The sequence below is a fragment of the Thalassophryne amazonica genome, chromosome 17 (assembly GCF_902500255.1).
Source record: "Thalassophryne amazonica chromosome 17, fThaAma1.1, whole genome shotgun sequence".
Taxonomy (NCBI): Eukaryota; Metazoa; Chordata; class Actinopteri; order Batrachoidiformes; family Batrachoididae; genus Thalassophryne; species Thalassophryne amazonica.
The window spans coordinates 7,895,602-7,916,893 of NC_047119.1; the positions used below are offsets into that span (position 1 = coordinate 7,895,602).

The window sequence follows — 21,292 nt, forward strand, 5'->3', positions numbered from 1 at the left end:
ACTATATGAAGAGTTCAGGTGCAAAACCCCGTCATCGCCATGCCCACGGAAAATGAGATAACCATTGCAAGTGAAAGCTTACCGAGGCTAGTATCTGATAAATTAATTTTGCTGCAAAAACTCCATCAATCCTATGGTAAATGCAAAGTGATGATGCGGTTTGTATGCAAAACCACATAGTGAACAGTGCACCACTCATTGGCATGTATCTCGGTCATGTGATGCAAGATTGTGGTGCCCACGATGAGCTTCTCTGATGCTGCATTTACACATAACGACGGCACGTCACGAATGCCACGAAGTATACATTCTTGGCTGCTGATCACGAATGTGATGATTTGAGGCAGAGGCATCAGGTGTCCTCAGGAACTGCTGCAACCCGTTACTGTGCATTACGATTAATGGCACGTGTTGCTGGAGAATTATCAGGAACCATTACATACAGTCAAGAATAATGCACCGTTACGTTCTGTCACGTTGTGAATGAGGCGAATTGTCTCCACACACACTCCCCATATTTATTCAGCTGTTAGTTGCTGAACAATTCAGACTGCTCCAGTTTGCTCCTCAAAATCCACAGAAGAACTTTGTGACTCATTGCTTAGTTGGGCCCTGTGCTGTGGAGTGGCTCAAAAAGGAGGAGGAGACTGAGAGCCAGATGTGTGGCTCCACGTGGCTCTCGTCTCCGCTCATTTGACCAAAAATCAGGCACATGCAGCAGGTGGAACACCTACAGGAGCGCGCTGAGTAGCAGTGGAACGAGACTTTTAGCTGACCTGGCATCTCTGTCCTCCTTCAGCATACTGCAGCAATGAAACTGAATGCAGTGCAGCAGGGTTTAATTGTGCGCACATCAGAGAAGAACGCAGTCACGCTCTATTAAGGATCACCACTAATCAAGAAGGATCAATACGTTCAGTTGTGACCTCCACGACATGAGGCTGGTGCATGACATTTCCTGGAAGATTTTTTGACAGCCAAAAACATGCTCCACGAAAATCACAAATATCACGCACCAACACGCACTATTAAGAAACCTATTCAGATGCGTTACGTCACTTTAAGACTGTCAGGAATGTGCCAGAATTACGCATCAGACGGAGAGCCTCTGATGACAATCTCACGTGCTCAAACAAAGAATGTGTAACTATCAGGATTGCTCCACTAGTTTGCATGTGAATGCTACTGGATAACTCTGTTGCTTTTAAATCAAATCAAATCAAATCAATTTTATTTATATAGCGCCAAATCACAACAAACAGGTCCACCCCAGGCGCTTTATATTGTAAGGCAAAAACCACACAATAATTACAGAAAAACACCAACGGTCAAACGACCCCCTGTGAGCAAGCACTGGCGACAGTGGGAAGGAAAAACTCCCTTTTAACAGGAAGAAACCTCAGCAGAACCAGGCTCAGGGAGGGGCAGTCTTCTGCTGGGACTGGTTGGGGCTGAGGGAGAGAACAGGAAAAGACATGCTGTGGAGGGGAGCAGAGATCAATCACTAATGATTAAATGCAGAGTGGTGCATACAGAGCAAAAAGAGAAAGAAACACTCAGTGCATCAGGGAACCCCCCAGCAGTCTAAGTCTATAGCGCATACTAAGGGATGGTTCAGGGTCACCTGATCCAGCCCTAACTATAAGCTTTAGCAAAAAGGAAAGTTTTAAGCCTAATCTTAAAAGTAGAGCGGGTGTCTGTCTCCCTGATCCGAATTGGCAGCTGGTTCCACAGGAGAGAAGCCTGAAAGCTGAAGGCTCTGCCTCCATTCTACTCTTACAAACCCTAGGAACTACAAGTAGCCTGCAGTCTGAGAGCGAAGTGCTCTATTGGGTGATATGGTACTATGAGGTCCCTAAGATAAGATGGGACCTGATTATTCAAAACCTTATAAGTAAGAAGAAGAATTTAAATTCTATTCTGGAATTAACAGGGAGCCAATGAAGAGAGGCCAATATGGGTGAGATATGCTCTCTCCTTCTAGTCCCTGTCAGTACTCTAGCTGCAGCATTTTGAATTAACTGAAGGCTTTTCAGGGAACTTTTAGGACAACCTGATAATAATGAATTACAGTAGTCCAGCTTAGAAGAAATAAATGCATGAATTAGCTTTTCAGCATCACTCTGAGACAAGACCTTTCTAATTTTAGAGATATTGCACAAATGCAAAAAAGCAGTCCTACATATTTGCTTAATATGTATAATAAAAGAGACATAAAACTTGATTGTGGGATGCAGGGAGAGATGTTAACAGCAATAATAAAACATTTATGCCAGGCGATGTGAACTGTCCAAAAAATGCCCTCGGACCCCAGAGGGTTAACTCCAGTTTTTGTAGTATGAAGTGGCATGAGAGACTACGACTCCTCTTGGATGGGATGCCAGTCCATCATAGCTTACTCTCCAGTTGAGGCTGGTACACATTTACAGCTGGCTGGACAGTGACACTGCAGATGAAAATGCTTTGTCCAAGGTCACAGGGCAAGCAGCCACCAGAGAACAAACATGGAATCAAAAACCAGTCAGTAAAATTTCTTGTTGCCCATGAGTGCACAAATGATTGTGAGTAGACTGCCATTTAAAGAACGTGGGTGCTGGGTGTGACACTGTCAACTTAGTTTGCTGGAAACCACCGATGACACTTATGCGCACTGTGCACTGCTGTGATGGAATGTACAGTATTGCCCTGTGTGCTATAATTAAAAATGTCTGTTTTTTAAAATCTTGCATGGTGCATTTGAGTACTGGGAAGTCTCTGAACTTTCCTGCAATGTCTTGAATATGTTCCTCACACACAGGCTGGATGTGAGATGCACATTATTAGGCTCCTGTTTCACAGCTCAAGTTATTCCACTTGCCCCCCCCCCCCACAAGAATTAATAGCACATCATGGTGCTTGAAGTGAGAAACTATGCTTTGTTGAACATCATAACATCCACAGGGGACCCTGGAGAAAACATTTTTACGATCACACTCACATTTTTGCAGCTACAGAGCACTTTTCATCCAGCAGCGCTACGAGCCCACAAGTAGCAAGGGAACAGCAAAAGATGTCAGAAAAGTGCATTAAAGTATGTCCCAATAGTATGAGTTCCAACTAATAATATACAGTGTATTAACAAAACAAAATATATTCCATGGCTTAAAAATTCTCACTCTGGCTCAAAGTTGAAGATATGTATTGTATGCGTGCCAAACCAGTCTTATTATTACTGGATTCTGTTTCTTGTGTCATCTGTTGGTTTGTTTTCAGCAAGAGACGATGCACTAATGATAGAAAATGCTAACAAAAACAAATATAAAAAAAAACCTTGAGTTGTGCAAAAACAAAAATTAAAACGTCCTTCAAGTGGAAAGAAGTAACACTGGCAAGAAACTACTGAAACTTTGACTGCGACTCTCCACTCACTTCTTTCTTTTTTTCATTGTCTTTCTCTCTATGTTTCATCATTGCTTGATTCATACAACACATTTGGAAGTGTCTTATTTCCTTCAAACATGAATTATTAAATTGGATGATTTAATGCAGAGTGGTAGCTCAAGACCCAGTGGACCCATATTCATTACCTTTAATAACTAATTATAACAATAATTACTATTATGACATTATTAAAGTTAATTAAGTTGTAATAAAAAGACCCCCAATAAAACTGGTCATTTTGGGGATTTATGGTGATGCTGGACCTTCTTCTGACCTCTCAAGATGCTCAATTTGATGTCATATCTTTGTATCTTGGTAGCAGAAGAACCAGACTTTGTCCAGGTGCAGAATAAATAAGCCAATATTTAATAGGTAGACATTAAATATTTCAGTGCCTAATTATGCAGAAGAGAGCACTCTTGTTTTTTTCCCAGCTTTTAATCACTGTGGGCTTTGATGTTTTGCTATGCCCTGTAGTTTCAAGTATTAAGCATTATTCTAAAGCGAGGTATGCACTTGTGACTGCTGAAGTTTATTTATAGCCTAAATTGAACACAGTGATGCTCTGATTCCAGTCGTGTGTCTAAATTTTTTTCTAGACCCTGTAGTTCCAGAGTTATAGGTCTTTTTTTTCCCTTTGGTGGGGGTATGCACTCTATGAGTGCTGTAGTTGATTTATAGCCTAAAACTACTGCGTTGAGGGTGTCTCTAGAAGGGAGCAGGTTCTCATAGAAGCCCATGTTAAAATATCCAACTTTAGATCAGAAACAAACATGTTTAGATTCTGATACAAAAAAGGTTTTGGTCTGTAAAGCACATTTCCCCCGCCATGACAACTGTACATCTCGGTGCTGCTTGACTGTATATATACTCGAAGGGGGGTGGGGGGTCCCAACAGCAACACTTGTGCAGAAACACAAGCATGCTTAAGATTTCTGCATGGTGGTGTATTGATCAGCTTTCTGATGTGCAGTATTTAGTGATCTCTTTCATCTCATCATACACTTATTTATTGACAGGTCGGGTCTGGAGCAAGCGCTGATGGAGGGCATCCACCACACTATGGAACAGCCTTATATTTATTGACAGAAGTAACACATTTCAGGTTGACAGTACATCATTGCCCAGCTAATGGCTTGGATAGCAAAACAGCGTCATTCTTCATAATCACCACATAATGATAATAAATGGCATTCATTACAGTTTCTAATGGCTACAGTGTACTCATCATTAATACATAACAAAAGTGCCCTTAAAAATGAATGAAAACACACACACACACACACACACACACACACAACACACACACACACACACACACACACACACACACACACACACACACACACACACACACACACACACACACACACACACACACACATATATATATAGAGAGAGAGAGAGAGGGAGAGAGAGAGAGAGAGAGAGAGAGAGAGAATTAATTTACATACTTCTTTATTTGAGCTTCTAATACTGAGAGGTTTCTGGAAGCATCTAACTGATACATAATAATTAAATAATAAAATGCCCATTCATGTTCAAGCATGTGCATACAATCATACAGGTTTATTCAATAGCTGAAGAGCTTAACTCTAAGGAAAGACACCAGTAAGTGGACATGCATGTTTTAATTGGCTTAATAATAATTATAATAATAATAAATCCAAAAACAAAAGTCCTTGCACTGACAATTTCCTTAAATATGAAATTCAAAAACACCAGAGTCCCTTCTTTTCATTTGTGTGTTAATATGTGTCAATACCAGGGGGAGCATATGACACAAGAACCTTGGGTGTATTTGTTTCATAACAGTTGGAAACATATTGTGGTCCAATTAATACAAGCTCATGATGTCTTCCCTTTGATTCAAATCAAACCATCCTAAGTCGCACATTCTGTCTATTCTTTTACTCCTGTTTTATCTTTCATATTCTGTTGTATATTCATCTTGTGTTTGTCCACGTAGTGGGCATATCCTGTTTCTCCCGGCGGTGGGCATAGTTCTGTAAGGAGCACACAGTGTGCCCACAGTCAGGAAGGCGACAACTATCTACAAGTTCAATGATGGCTGTGAGTAATATCTGATTGTTTATCCAGCATCCACTAACTATGAGATTTAATTTGGGACTTTAAGTTTAAGACAAAAAAGTGAAAGTCTAAAATTTTTGATTTTGCACTTTTTAAAAAATACAGAAAAATCTGAGATATTTTTTTTTCTTTTTCCAGTTGAATATCCATAATTTACGGACTATAGAGCGCAGGTGAATATAAGCCGCAATCACCAACTTTAAAAAGAAAAAAGAAATTGTACATAAATAGGCCACACTTGTCCATAACCTGTAAGTCTCCACATTGTAAATTAGATATTTACACAGAAAGATGTTAGAAAGATTTTTTAACTTTTATTTAAATACGCACCATAAATGCTTTTTTCTGACGAGCACGTCATCCAGCACACGCATGGTGTGCGCGGCATCTCCGCTCCACACAGAGAAGTGAGTAATTTTAACTTTGAGGATCATGAGATAATTTGCAGCCAGGATCGCCCACGACAAGGAATTAAAGTATTTTCAGACATTGTTTTCTTCAGGATGTGGTGATGAATCCACTAAACCTAACAGGCAAGACTTTATATTTGTACTGTATTTGTACTATACTTTATATTGTGTGTGTGAATTTACGCTGCATGAGGACCGCAGCTTTCAGCTAATTAATGGAAAGTATCAATTGACGTATTTCAACTTATGAGAAAGCCTGTAAAAATCCATAAATTAGCTGCATCATTGTTTAAGCCACAGTGTTCAAAGCATGGGAAAAAAGTAGCAGCTTATAGTCTGGAAATTACAGTAAGTTTGACTCAGACTTCAGGTTTTTTCTTTTTTTTTAATGTTTTCTTGTTAGTTTTTTCAATCAAATTTATTTTTCAGTTTCAGATCTTTTTTCTGCACTTTCAGATCTTCTGTCCCCCTATTTTTACTTGGGAGGTGTGGTACTATCTGGAGTACAGTCTCACCCAGATCATTGCGTAGTCCATCCCAGCCAGGTTGTGTTGGCAATAACTCAAAAACAATACAGGCTATCAGCTTGTAACTCTCCAAATTAAATGTACATATAACGAGAACAAACTAATGCATCTGGTGAGCTTTGATGCATCACATTGCTCTGAAAAGAGAAATTTTGCTTTGCCTTTGTAAAATCGCACAGACATACTGTAGACGCAAAAGATGTTTTGTGCTGAATTCACCACAAATAAATATATTTAGACAGGACTGTGTATTAGTCATTATAGATGGTTAATTTTAGAAGTTGAAAGCCGATCACCATTTACATGTCTTCACTATTATGCAGTGCAACATTTACCAGTCAGCATTTACTCACATAGTATCTCTGCAGATATAAAATATTTAACCCCTACATTGTGTCAAAAACTTCTCACATATCTAACAAACTGAGAAAACAACATTTTTCAGTCAGGCGGAAGAGACATTGTATATTGTGCCAGCTGTTCTCGTGCTCATGGCAACAGTGGCTGAAGCTATCACACCACACTGTAATGGATTTCTCTCTTCCTGGTTTTCAACAACATTTTCCCTCATCTGCCCGTCTGTCTCCTAGAAGGCACAACTGAGCAAAATCCGAGAGAAACAGCAAAAACACAAAGCTGAAACATATCTCCCTAGTTGAAGTAGCTGCCTGTGGGCAGATGTGGTGTATGTCCTCTGTCTCAAACAGTCTAGTCAATGTCAGTGTTTGGGCATTTACTGTTGAGTGTGTCTGCCATTTATTTCACAAGTTACCTGCTTTAATAGCTGCCAGCCCTGCTGCTCTCCGATGAACCCAGGGGCCCTTCCACCGCCTGACTCACGCTATCATAATATCTGCAGAGTTTACAGCTGTTCACCTGCCTTTGATTGCCAGTTTTATTCATACACACCAGGGGATGGATACATGAACATTTCCAAGTCACTGAATATGTCTTAGACTTTATTCACATCAGTTATGAAGAAATACAAACAGTATGACACTCTATGGTAAATCTGTGTGGAGTAGACAGTTCTCAAAACTCGAGTGACTGTGCAAGAAGAAGAGTGAGGAAAGCCACCAAGACACCCAGCCAACCCAGAATAAGCCTTCTGTGGTTATGATTGGAGAAATTGTGCACAGTGCATGTTTTGCATTGCACCAAAACATAAATATAATAGTCAAAAACTGTTATATTTGTTATATACATGTCAAATGTGCCACGACAAATGAAACCCACAAGACAAAAATAAGGGGAATAATGAGAGAAAATGACGTCAAATAACTCACAATGACTATAACGTGTGGCCAAGACGGTAAAACAAAACTTGAGTCAAAACGTGCCCCATGACAAGTTCCATCTTGCTGATGTCGGGTTTAATAAAGATTAATAACATACCCAAACTCTGAAGGCTTCCTGCCTTGTCATGTTGGTCAGCTTTTTTTTTTTTTTTTGCTCTGGATAGAAATTTTGACTTCATGAGACACTACACAAACATTTATTGTCTATCCCTCAGTTATTTTACGTTGTGTGGTGTCCTTCCTCCCATATGTTCCAGTGAAACAAATATGACTGGAGATAAGACGGCAGATAGAAACTGAGCTCTGCACCATCACCAGAGGCAGTAAAATTTACAGGTCCTTTGTTGACTCTGGGGAACTTATTGATTGGTGCTGTGTGTTAAGTGAAGCATCAACACTGTAAGTATCCTCCACGGCAGGACCATAAATATTCTGCCTTCATCCTGACCCCTTTCAGCAAGACATAATCACATCAGATGACCATCATACAACTGGATTAAATTCCTAGAGGATGAAATCACATTTATACAGTAAACTGAACACCACTGTGACATGATGCAATAAAAACAGAAAATAGCATTAAAAAAAAAGACCTTTTTCCCCACTTTGTGGTTAAATAAATTAATTTTGAAGACAACAACGAAAACAACTGTATTCTAGCAAATTACATCAGTGGCAGACAGCATTCTGTGTTCAAAGCCAAATCCTGAACTTGAAGAAGAGGGCGCCTTTCATGACTTAACCACTGTCATATTTGTTTAGATCAAGTGTGAATTTCACAAGCATAAAAGCCAGAAGCTGGACTGGTCGGCTCACTGTTGTAGACGTCTAGACAGTTCATGGCTTCACAAACTCTCTTTATGTCAGTGTCTGGATGATTTGCAAGCTGATTTTAAGAAAACCTTCCTTCTTCTTCAGAATTGCTTTTAGCACATAGAGTCTTATTATGATGGTTGTTTTTGTTGTTTTATTGTTGTTGAATTTATGTATTCATGTAAAGCACTTTGGTTCAGTGGTTACTGTTGTAAGTGCTACACAAATAAAGTTTGATGTGATTTGATTTGAAAACCATGAAACCTGAATAAGATGTGTTCAAAACTGGGTGAGCTTAAAATGTATTATTGCATTTGTGTGTAGCGTTGCTGGGGGGGGGGGGTTTCAATCCTGTCTGGTCATTCATCTGTACCTAGAAGACATTTGATCCGATTTGGAACAAACTTGGTGGATTGATTGAGGGTTGAGAAAAGTCATAAAAATTTTAGGTCACCGAGGCTTTTAGGTATTATCTGTACTAATTCCTTATTTTATGTTAGTAATCAAGTGTTTGATTTAGTTATCTGTTTAAAAGTGTCTGGAACCCGCTTTAAAGTTTCACTTGCACCACACATGTGCAAGTTACAGATAAAGGGAGAGCTCCCCCTGTTGGTGAGAGCCAATAACATTAGGAATGTGAGCATAAACCAGGCCTGGTTTTCACATGACCTTTAATAAACTCAAAATGAGGAAAATAATGGTTTGGTTTTTGGTAAGGGGCAGTAAATTACATAAAGAGCCGGGGGCAATTACAGAGGCCAAGGTGTCCCAATTCTTATACAGTGTATAGGGTTTAGCGAACTGGTTAAATATAAACATAATATTAATAATAATAATAGTATGATGGCATAATCTTTTCCTGTATAAATATGACCGAATAGATTAGCCTTGTTGGTGGAAGACATTTGTAGAAAAATATATAGATGTTTGATGTCTGTATTTATTCACAATATCACATTTGCAGCACATTTTGGAATATGCACCAAAGCCACACAGCTTCTCTGTGCTATAAGTGCATTAATAATTTCACAAGCAGTAGTTCTACTGCTCACTACTCACACACACCACTGAGATTATACATGATGAAAGTTATTAGATAAACTATGCAGCAAATGCTTAATGGATACAGTATTACAAGCAAACCATTCTGGGTAAAAAGGGTCAAATTGTGTCAAATAAATTGACACAATTGTCATGGCTATTCAAACGGGCCAACTAGTAACAATTTTTTCATTGAATGCTTGCTCTAATGCTCTAACGTGTCATTGAATTCTAAATGGCCCCACAAATTTTGGGAAAGCAATTGGATCTTTCTATAATTTTCAGATACTGAGAATGGAAATTCCAAAATATTTAAATAATATTTCAAATCTTGTAGTTTCTTGTTTCAAATACAGTGGAACCTCAGTTTCAGAATGGCTCTCTTTATATAAAAACTGGTTCACAAATATATATTTTTGGATGTAAAATATTTCGAACAGTCTTTGTGCACGAAAACCTCCACTGCAGTAGGTGGCAGTAATACAACAAGAAACAAAAAGAAGGGTTATTTTTTATGAGCCTTGTAATTTTTTTGCAGCTAACGGGTGAAGCTATCGACTGCTGCTAAAATGCTAAGGCTGTTAACATACAACACTAAATCTGACCAGAGTTTCACTGCAACACCTGGAATAATGTGACTTGTTGTGCAGTGAACAGTGTTGCCACAGTTACTTTGAAAAAGTAATCCAATTACTGATTACTCCTTGAAAAAGTAACTTAGTTACTTTACTGATTACTCAATTGTAAAAGTAACTAAGTTAGATTACTAGTTACTTTTTTAGTTACTTTCCCCAGCTGCCGACAACAACCCTCTGTCACGTCAACATGACAATGATACCTGTTTTGCCAAAACTCACTTTATAGTCACCCTTTCTTGACTTCAATGAAAATAAATACTTGTTTTATAAAAAGTAAAATAAAGACCTCTTTCTTGACCTCATATTTAACTGTTGACAGCACTGTAACAGTAAAACTTGCCATTTCTAATCTACATTGTTTATAAATGTAACTATTGAATTCTTTCTAACATTTTTCTAACATTTAAATTCTCTCTAAACATTTTACTTGTCCAAATTATTATAAGTAGCATTAGCAGTTGTAGTAAACAAAAAAGGCTTAAAAACTGGACCTTTAATCTAGGGGTGTTGTGGGGGGGGGGGGGGGGCACATCCCTGCCACACGCCCCCATTCAATCTGGATTCGCCCCTGCTTTGGCGTTTGAGCACAAATAATGGATAACATATTTATGCAGAAAACATGACCAGATTTACAGGTAAGAAAGTTATATTGCGTTTTCACATCATGTGGTCCTCAGAAAGAGAGTTTAGGTGCATTTGAGTGGAAAAATAGTGTTGTTGACGCGTTGCGGAGGATCAGCTGTTTTTAGCAGCAGATACGGAGCGGCTCAGCTCAAAATTCTAAATAAAGGTGAAAAAAGCATAAAAATGTCTTTGTAAAGCTCAGTGCTGGTGTGTTGGTGTGCTGTTGTCACTGCGTTTTAAGAGGTGAGGACGAGTCGTAGCTGCTGTAGAAAACCGCAGATGAAAAGCTCACAGCTCGCTGAAAGTGGGCCCACGGACCAAGTTTAACGCTGTTATCGACCCACAATGCAAACATAATAGTAACGCACAGTGACTTGGAGAAGTAACTTTAATCTGATTACTGATTTGGAAAGATTAACACGTTAGATTACTTGTTACTAAAAAAAGTAGTTAGATTAGAGTAACGCGTTACCGGCATCACTGGCGGTGAAACATCCTAACGGACAGTAACATCCATCCTCTTCACCATCCATGTACTCCATCAAGTCTGTTCTGTACAGGAAAGGTGAAATTAAATTGTCTATTTTATTATAATTACTGTACAGTATTTTGTACAAGATGCATATTCTTTGTATTGTTTTCTGCCTTTTATGCGTGAAATGCTGTTAAAAAGGTAAAAACACAGTGTTCTTTTTGGGGCCAGGAACTGATTAATCCATTTTACATTGTTTCTTACGGGAAAATTGGTTTTGGTTTAAGAACAACATTTAGAAACCAATTAAGTTCTAAAACTGAGGTTCCACTGTATTTTGATCTATGCTATTTTCAGTTCTTCAACTTGCTTGATCAAAGATGTCAATATCCTTTGTTTTCCCATAAAAAATGGCAGCACCAATGGCTACCATGCCCGTGGCCTCAAATTGATCTAAATTCTGGGTCTTTTAGTGAAGCTTAGGGCTATTGGCCGGTGATCACCTTAGTATTGCTTTTGTTTTTTGTTGTTGTTGTTGGTTAATGCTGACATATTATACTGTATTCTTGTCTTTCTGATGCCTGATTCTGTTTTTTCTCTCTGTTTGAGGTGCGGCTCCATCTAGAGATGGGTGTGGTATCTGTTTTTGAAACCCTCCTGTCCTGTGCACTGGCAACATTTCCTGTATATTTGTTTTGTGAATTGTTCTGTAAATTGTGTTGGTAGCATGGTCCAAGCAGAGGGTCACCCCTTTGAGTCTGGTCTGCTTGAGGTTTCTTCCTCAAATCAGCAGGGGGGTTGCTAAGGTTAGACCTTACTTGTTTGAAGCGCCTTGAGGCAATTTTGTTGTGATTTGGCGCTATATAAATGAAAATAAATTGAAAATTGAAACTACCATTTACAGTCTTTTTCAAACAGTTAATTTATGTTAATATACGTATGTCCATTGCATTTATTTATTTACTTTGCATTATGTTTTCTAAAAGAGGTATTTCTGCTTGTCAGTATAAAAAGGCAGTGACATAGTAACTTAAATCTCTTGTTTAACACTACAAGATGACGACTTCCATCTTAACGAGTGTCCTTCTAACTGAGTTGAGTTTAGGCTGTAAGCATGTGTTTGTCATGCTGTTTGTACCTGTTCTGAGGTCAGTGTGCTCCTGGGACATGTGCTGACTCTGATGGACCCATTCACCATTACATTTGAAGAAGATCTGGAGTGCTGGCCGTGCTTGACACCGGAGTTTGATGGGATTGCTCTTGATGATGTAACCATCAACAGGCTCTTCCAGGAAGAGAGGAAGTGTCCCAGACTGTCCATGCTGCAGGGCTTCACCTCGGGGGCCTGAAGCACAAGGAAGAGTAATAAGGTCCAAGTAATAAAAGAAACAAAAATAGAGGAGAACGTGTGCCATTTTTTTTCTTTCCGATTACTGTTTGTGGCAGCTTCTTGTTAAACAGTTTCTAGCGAAACCAGCAGTGAAAACCATCGCCAGCACTTTCAGCGTGCACTCACTGCTTTCCCGAGTGTCCACTGCTCATCACTCTCTTGTATATCCAGTACACATCATCTCTTACAGCAACATCGGCTCCAAATGAATGGCGTTGAGACACAACATAAGAAATATAGACGAGAAGCCCCAGAAGCCCCAAAGCCCCACAATCCGACCCCCGCCACCCCAATATACGCACAGAAAATACACTGAACTGAATCTCCTGAGTGCTAGAGAGTTTAATATTTTAACTCATTGATTGCCAGCCATTTTCAAAGTCCATAACATCCCAGTGCCAGGATTTCTTCAGCATTTGAGTGTTTTTTCAAGACCCACAGAAAATTGAGTTCTATGTCCATGTCAACAACAAACATACCACAAGAAAAGAAAAGAGAAGAAAAGGAAGTGGCTCGATGAGGCGTCCTTGGTGCGGGGCGTTACTATCGGAAAAGACGCGTTTTAGAGTCAATGGCATCGAGTGAGTTAAATGCAGACACATGTACAGAAAGTGTTCCTGTGTATGTACAGAAAGCTATGACATACGAGGGCTGTCAATAAAGTAAGGGTCCTTTTTATTTTTTTCAAAAACTATATGGATTTCATTCATATGTTTTTACGTCAGACATGCTTGAACCCTCGTGCGCATGCGTGAGTTTTTCCACGCCTGTCGGTGACGTCATTCGCCTGTGAGCACTCCTTGTGGGAGGAGTCGTCCAGCCCCTCGTCGGAATTCCTTTGTCTGAGAAGTTGCTGAGAGACTGGCGCGTTGTTTGATCAAAATTTTTTCTAAACCTGTGAGACACATCGAAGTGGACACGGTTCGAAAATTAAGCTGGTTTTCAGTGAAAATTTTAACGGCTGATGAGAGATTTTGAGGTGATTCTGTCGCTTTAAGGACTTCCCACGGTGCGAGACGTCGCTCAGCGCTCTCAGCCGCCGTCGTCAGCCTGTTCAAGCTGAAAACCTCCACATTTCAGGCTCTATTGATCCAGGACATCGTGAGAGAACAGAGAAGTTTCAGAAGAAGTCGGTTTCAGCATTTTATCCGGATATTCCACTGTTAAAGGAGATTTTTTTTAATGAAAGACGTGCGGATGGATCCACCTCCGTGTTGATAACCATTTGTAAAATCCAGGCGGCTTTTGATGGCTTTCAGTGGAGTGAGCATATGAGAAATTGTTTAACAGGCAGGACATGTTCCAACTTGTCCTTAAGGCTTTCAACAGAGGTGTTTTTCCTGTGGCAGAGCGTCGCGGCGTCTGCGTCCCGACGCGCGGACCCGTCCGCACGTCTTTCATTAAATATCTCCTTTAACAGTGGAATATCCGGATAAAATGCTGAAACCGACTTCTTCTGAAACTTCTCTGTTCTCTCACGACGTCCTGGATCAATAGAGCCTGAAATGTGGAGGTTTTCAGCTTGAAACAGGCTGACGACGGCGGCTGAGAGCGCTGAGCGACGTCTCGCACCGTGGGAAGTCCTTAAAGCGACAGACTCACCTCAAAATCTCTCATCAGTCGTTAAAATTTTCACTGAAAACCAGCTTAATTTTTCGAACCGTGTCCACTTCGATGTGTCTCACAGGTTTAGAAAAAATTTTGATCAAACAACGCGCCCGTCTCTCAGCAACTTCTCAGACAAAGGAATTCCGACGAGGGGCTGGACGACTCCTCCCACAGGAGTGCTCACAGGCGAATGACGTCACCGACAGGCGTGGAAAAACTCACGCATGCGCACGAGGGTTCAAGCATGTCTGACGTAAAAACATATGAATGAAATCCATATAGTTTTTGAAAAAAATAAAAAGGACCGTTACTTTATTGACAGCCCTCGTACATTATGTACAAACAGACATTCAAATATTTCCTTGCTTTGGTTTTAATAATTCACCATCGTCATTAGTGTAACTGTTTAATATTCCTATTCATTCTTCACTGAAAGGTTGTGTTGTTTTCCTCAGAGAAACTGGAGACGGTGGGCAGATGCTATCTAAAGTGTTATTTTATGTTTTGCTTGTCTTCTCTGTAAGGTAACAAATAACCACAGCAGAAACACTATTTTGTTGCACAGTGAAGAAATTATGCTTTGTTTTTTTTAATGGAAGCTTCTAGGGTGAGACTCAAGAGAGAAATGGTTCAATACTAGAAAAGGAACTTTATATGAATTTAATGCAATGCAAGCCAACTACAAAGAAGTAAACCATCTACTGTAATAGCCAAGTGGCCTCTGTGTACGCGCGTGTATGCGTGTTTATGGCTTCGATCACGCAGAAACCAGGGACAGCTGACATTTGCCATTTGGCATGTTGATGTATTTTGGGTCAAGCATGAACACTGCGAAAACAGAAAGTTGATAGGTCAAGTATTTTTGGAGACATTAGCAATTTCAGCTAACCAGTAAGCAATGGATGTTGTGCTGCAATGCGTCATGGGGTTTTTGGATTTTAAGCGTTATGACTAGCATGTTGCCCGTGGGGGGATCCATGGGCTCTAGATTGGGTAGTGTTTATACAATAGGTAGCTGACATTTTTCAAGGGTGGTAATAAATTAAGCAAAGCTTGTATAATGAGTTGGAACGGCGTGTGAGTCCAGAATGTTTTTAGAACCTTAGACATCAACAATTTTTTTGAAGAGGAATTCAACCCTTTTATTTCCTGTTAATTACATAAATTTTAAATGTTAATTTACTGTCTTATTGTATTTACAAATTGTTTAGGTTTGTGCTGTCATTTACACACTCTTATTATTATTATTATTATTACTTCTATTTTATCATTTGATTTTTAAATGGACCACAATGGAAATAAGTGTTTTCATTTTCTTGAGTTATCCATGTACTTTTAATTTTTCAAAACTATTGTTTTTGGTTGCCTAAAACGCATTTAAATGTGGATGAAATGTAAAAATAATACAGAAGTTATGCAGATACACCTAAATCTTTTCCCATGTGGACGGGGCCTAACTTATGTGTAACCCTAACCCCCAGCCCAGAACTAATGAGGACCTACTCTGCTTAACCTCTACAATCTGATGGGATCGGGTATGCACTGAGTGGAACAGTAGCTGTGATGTGATTTAAAGCTGTGTAAATGATGTGAATTGAATTTAGAAAGCAGATTCAAGTGAGAGGGTTTCTGGCAAGTTAATTACACTCAACAAAAATATAAACGCAACACTTTTGGTTTTGCTCCCATTTTGTATGAGATGAACTCAAAGATCTAAAACTTTTTCCACATACACAATATCACCATTTCCCTCAAATATTGTTCACAAACCAGTCTAAATCTGTGATAGTGAGCACTTCTCCTTTGCTGAGATAATCCATCCCACCTCACAGGTGTGCCATATCAAGATGCTGATTAGACACCATGATTAGTGCACAGGTGTGCCTTAGACTGCCCACAATAAAAGGCCACTCTGAAAGGTGCAGTTTTGTTTTATTGGGGGGGGATACCAGTCAGTATCTGGCGTGACCACCATTTGCCTCATGCAGTGCAACACATCTCCTTCGCATAGAGTTGATCAGGTTGTCAATTGTGGCCTGTGGAATGTTTGTCCACTCCTCTTCAATGGCTGTGCGAAGTTGGATATTGGCAGGAACTGGTACACGCTGTCGTATACGCCGGTCCAGAGCATCCCAAACATGCTCAATGGGTGACATGTCCGGTGAGTATGCCGGCCATGCAAGAACTGGGACATTTTCAGCTTCCAAGAATTGTGTACAGATCCTTGCAACATGGGGCCGTGCATTATCCCGCTGCAACATGAGGTGATGTTCTTGGATGTATGGCACAACAATGGGCCTCAGGATCTCGTCACGGTATCTCTGTGCATTCAAAATGCCATCAATAAAATGCACCTGTGTTCTTCGTCCATAACAGACGCCTGCCCATACCATAACCCCACCACCACCATGGGCCACTCAATCCACAACATTGACATCAGAAAACCACTCACCCACACGATGCCACACACGCTGTCTGCCATCTGCCCTGAACAGTGTGAACTGGGATTCATCCGTGAAGAGAACACCTCTCCAACGTGCCAAACGCCAGCGAATATGAGCATTTGCCCACTCAAGTCGATTATGATGACGAACTGGAGTCAGGTCGAGACTCCGAAGAGGACGACGAGCATGCAGATGAGCTTCCCTGAGATGGTTTCTGACAGTTTGTGCAGAAATTCTTTGGTTATGCAAACCGATTGTTTCAGCAGCTGTCCGAGTGGCTGGTCTCAGACGATCTTGGAGGTGAACATGCTGGATGTGGAGGTCCTGGGCTGGTGTGGTTACACGTGGTCTGCGGTTGTGAAGCTGGTTGGATGCACTGCCAAATTCTCTGAAATGCCTTTGGAGATGGCTTATGGTAGAGAAATGAACATTCAATACACGAGCAACAGCTCTGGTTGACATTCCTGCTGTCAGCATGCCAATTACACGCTCCCTCAAATCTTGCGACATCTGTGGTATTGTGCTGTGTGATAAAACTGCACCTTTCCTGCATGCCTGATCCTGTCAGATCTCAGAGGCTAAGACGAGCTACACCCCGTTCACACAGAGTCCACTACTGATCTGTGGCTTGACACAGGACACGGCTGGAGACCAATGCAGACTCACAGGAATGGTGGGTTTAGATGAATAAATGGATTTATCTGGTAACCAGGCATTGGGTTTGGTACACAGGAAGTCAGTCATACAGGCAGAGGTAGCAGACATGGTGCAGCCTGAGACGTGGTCCATAAACCAGGCAGGGTTCGTTCACATGGCGTTGAGGACTAAAGCAGGCAAAACCAAAACAGGCTGAGTTCAGGGTAATGGCGAAGCGGAGGTCAGAGTACACAAGCAACGTCAAAAAATACTGGAGAGCAAACAAGACGTGAACGAGTGGCGAGAGAGTGAACAGAGTCAACAATCGGGCAGCCAGCTGTGGAACTGTGAGGGTTTTCATAGGAGCAAACTAATTAGGTTGATGTGAAGCAGGTGTGTAGAAGGTTCTAAAAAGAGGTGTGGTTTAGTGAACAAAGAAGAAGGAAGAAAGGCAAGAGAGTGCAGGAGGGCAAAACAAAGCGGTGCAAAACAAGAGACGTGAGTGACAGAAAAACTAACTGAGAAACATGAGGTGCTCAAATAATTAATGTGAGCAAAACAAAAGGAGCAGAACTAACAGCTAATGTGATTAAAACTAAAACTAGAATGGAACTGTTATTGACTGGTACAGAATCAATCAATCAATCAATCAACATTTATTTATAAAGCGCTTTACAGCACCGACTGGTGTCCAAAGTGCTTAACATTAAAAACACAAATTTACAAAATAAAACACATAGAAAATAAAATTTTAAAACAACACATAAAAAAAAGAACATAAAAATAACAGAACATGTCACCTCCCCACTAAGTGTTAAAAGCCAGTTTAAATAAATAAGTCTTTAACTTAGATTTAAAAAGTGCTAGGTCAGGAATAGTACGTAACTCAAGAGGTAGCTCATTCCACAGTCTGGGGCCAGCTACCGCGAAAGCATGATCACCCCAGCGTTTATATCTTGACCTTGGAACATCTAAGTAAAGCTGGCCAGACGCCCTTAACGTCCTACTGTAGGTGCGCAAAGTTAAAATTTCAGACAAGTAGGGAGGTGCAAGGCCATAAATAGCTTTAAAAACAAACATTAAAATTTTAAATCAATTCTAAACGAACTGGAAGCCAGTGGAGTGAGTATAGGATGGGCGCAATATGCTCACGTCTAGAAGTGTTTGTCAAAAGACGAGCAGCAGCATTCTGCACCAACTGGAGACGCACAAGAGGACACCTGATTAATGCCCGCATAAAGTGCATTACAATAATCAAGTCTGGAGCTGATGAAAGCATGAATGGCCGTCTCAAGATCACGTCTATTGAGAAAGTGCTTTATTTTAGCCAAGAGGCGAAGTTGGAAAAAAATAGCTTTGACAACAGAATTTATCTGTTGATCGAACCTCAAACAGCTGTCAAATATCACTCCCAAATTCTTGACAGCTGGTTTTACATAGTTAGCCAAAGCACCAAAATTTGGTGTTACCACATTTGGTATGCCAGTGCGCTCAAACACCATGATCTCAGTTTTACCATCATTCAGGTAAAGGAAGTTTCGGGACAGCCACTGCTTTACATCACGAATACAATTAAATAATGATGACAAAGCATCACTCCCATTAGTCCTCACAGGCAGATAGATTTGCAGATCATCTGCATAACAATGAAAGGACAAATTGTGCTGGGTTATAATTGACCCCAATGGCAGAATGTACAAAGAAAATAGAATCGGCCCAAGGACAGATCCCTGCGGCACTCCACAGCACAGAGGAGCAGTTGATGAGGAAAGGTCCCCAATCATGACAGAAAAGCTCCTTTCAGCCAAATATGATCTAAACCACTCAAGTGCAGTACCATGAATGCCAATAAAATGTTCCAACTGGGAAACAAGTACTGTGTGATCCACAGTATCAAAGGCTGCTGTGAGGTCCAACAGAACCAGCACAGCAGGATTCCCTGCATCCACGGACAGAGTAACATCATTATGAACTTTTAAAAGTGCTGACTCAGTGCTGTGTCGTGATCTAAACCCAGACTGGAATTTTTCAAGGATGAGATTGTCTTCTAAAAATGATTGTAACTGTAAAAAGACAACCTTTTCTAAAACCTTAGATAGAAATGGCAGATGAGAGACAGGTCTAAAATTGGATAAAACTGATGAGTCCAGGTGAGGTTTTTTTAAGAAGAGGTCGAACCACAGCATGTTTAAAAGCAGCTGGAACAGACCCTGATCTAAGACAAGCATTGATAAAAGTTAGGAGACCCGCCCCAACAGTATTAAAAACCTCCTTCAGCACCTTAACTGGAACAACATCAAAAGGACAACTTGTAGATTTTATGTGTTTTACAACATCAGCGAGAGATGCAAAAGAAATGGGCTCAAACTGTTCGAGCACAGCAGAATGTGCACGAGGAGCAGACAACTCAACATTACAGCTCTGATCAGCGTTCTGTCTGACTGATGAAACCTTATCAATAAAAAACTGAAGAAACTCCTCACAGGTTGTGGTTGTAGCGTCCAACAAAACAGAGGTGTGTGGATTTACAACTGAGTTTATAGTCTGAAATAACACTCTGGGACGATGACAACTGCTTGAAATAATATGAGACAGATATTGTGCTTTTGCCTCCTTCACAGCCTTCTGATAGTCAGACTGTCCCTCAGAAAACCCAGAGACACCTGTAGTTTGTCCTTTTTCCATTTTCTCTCCGCCCGTCTGCAGCGTTGCCTGAGGGCACGGGTCGTGGCATTTAACCAGGGGTCGGATTTTGATTTCCTGGATTTGCAGCGCATCGGTGCAACAGAGTCCAAAATGACTGTACATGTAGAGTGGAAAGAAGAGAGGATGTTATCTGGGGTAATGGAGAAACCAGTCCATTCATGGCATAAAACTGAGAGTCCATGAAGGCAGCAGCAAAGTCCCCCGCTGTCGAGGAGGTGACCAAACGGCGGTGAGAGACAGGAACAAGTGGCTTACTAGCAGATGGAGGAGCAATAAATTAATAAATAACAGGAAAGTGATCTGAAATAGCAATGTCTGATATGTCCTTAAGTGAAACTGAGAGCCCAAAAGAAATAACCAGGTCCAAGGTGTGTCCAAGATTATGTGTTGGTCCATCCACAACTTGTGTTAGACCAAAAGAGTTCAGGAGGCTTTTAAAATCATCAGCCAGCTGATTAGAAGGACAACAGATATGAATATTAAAATCACCACAGACCAAACATTTATCATATTTTGGGATAAAATCTGCCAGAAACTCAGAAAACTCCTGAATAAAATCCTTATTAAATTTTGGTGGACGATAAACAACAGCACAGAGCACAGGACAGTCGAACTCCATCACAAACAACTGAAGTTCAAAAGTGGAGTAGACATTAGAAGATAAAAATCGGCATTTAAAACTGTCTTTAAAAACCGTGGCCACACCCCCGCCTCGACCTGATGCTCGCGGGGAGCTGAGAAACGAGCAGCCGGGGGGGAGGAGCTCAGAAAAGGCGCTATTTTCACCTGGTTTCAACCAGGTCTCCGTTAACAGGAGAAAGTCCAGATCACGACTGGAGAAAAAGTCATTCAAAATGAAAGTCTACTTGTGAGTGACCTTGTGTGACGAGCGCCACACGGACTGAGCGCACGTCAGTCTGCTGCGAGACACGACCGAGCGGGCGCAGGTTCTCCTGCACGCAGCCACGACTGCAGCTCCTCACAGGACGGCGACGCGGAAGTGGAGACCCGGCACCCCGGACAACCGGCCGGAGCCACCGATAGCAAAAATTCAGGGAATGCCGCACGTCGTAGCCGTCATATGGTGTGAAGAATCCGGCTATGAATTGTCGTGGAGCATGTTTGCAGGAAACAGCCAGACACACTCTGAGCCGAACACGGCCTCCTCCTCTCT

General features: G+C 40.8%; 1 protein-coding gene across 1 annotated transcript in view; it reads right to left on the bottom strand.

The window, feature by feature from the left end:
• The window catches only part of LOC117529349 (netrin receptor UNC5D-like), a 582,155-nt gene that overhangs the window by 231,239 nt on the left and 329,624 nt on the right, over window positions 1-21,292 (bottom strand). The window contains exon 2 of the mRNA XM_034192105.1: window positions 12,473-12,679. Within this exon, the coding sequence (XP_034047996.1) occupies window positions 12,473-12,679 (207 nt within the window). The remainder of the gene's footprint in view (window positions 1-12,472; window positions 12,680-21,292) is intronic.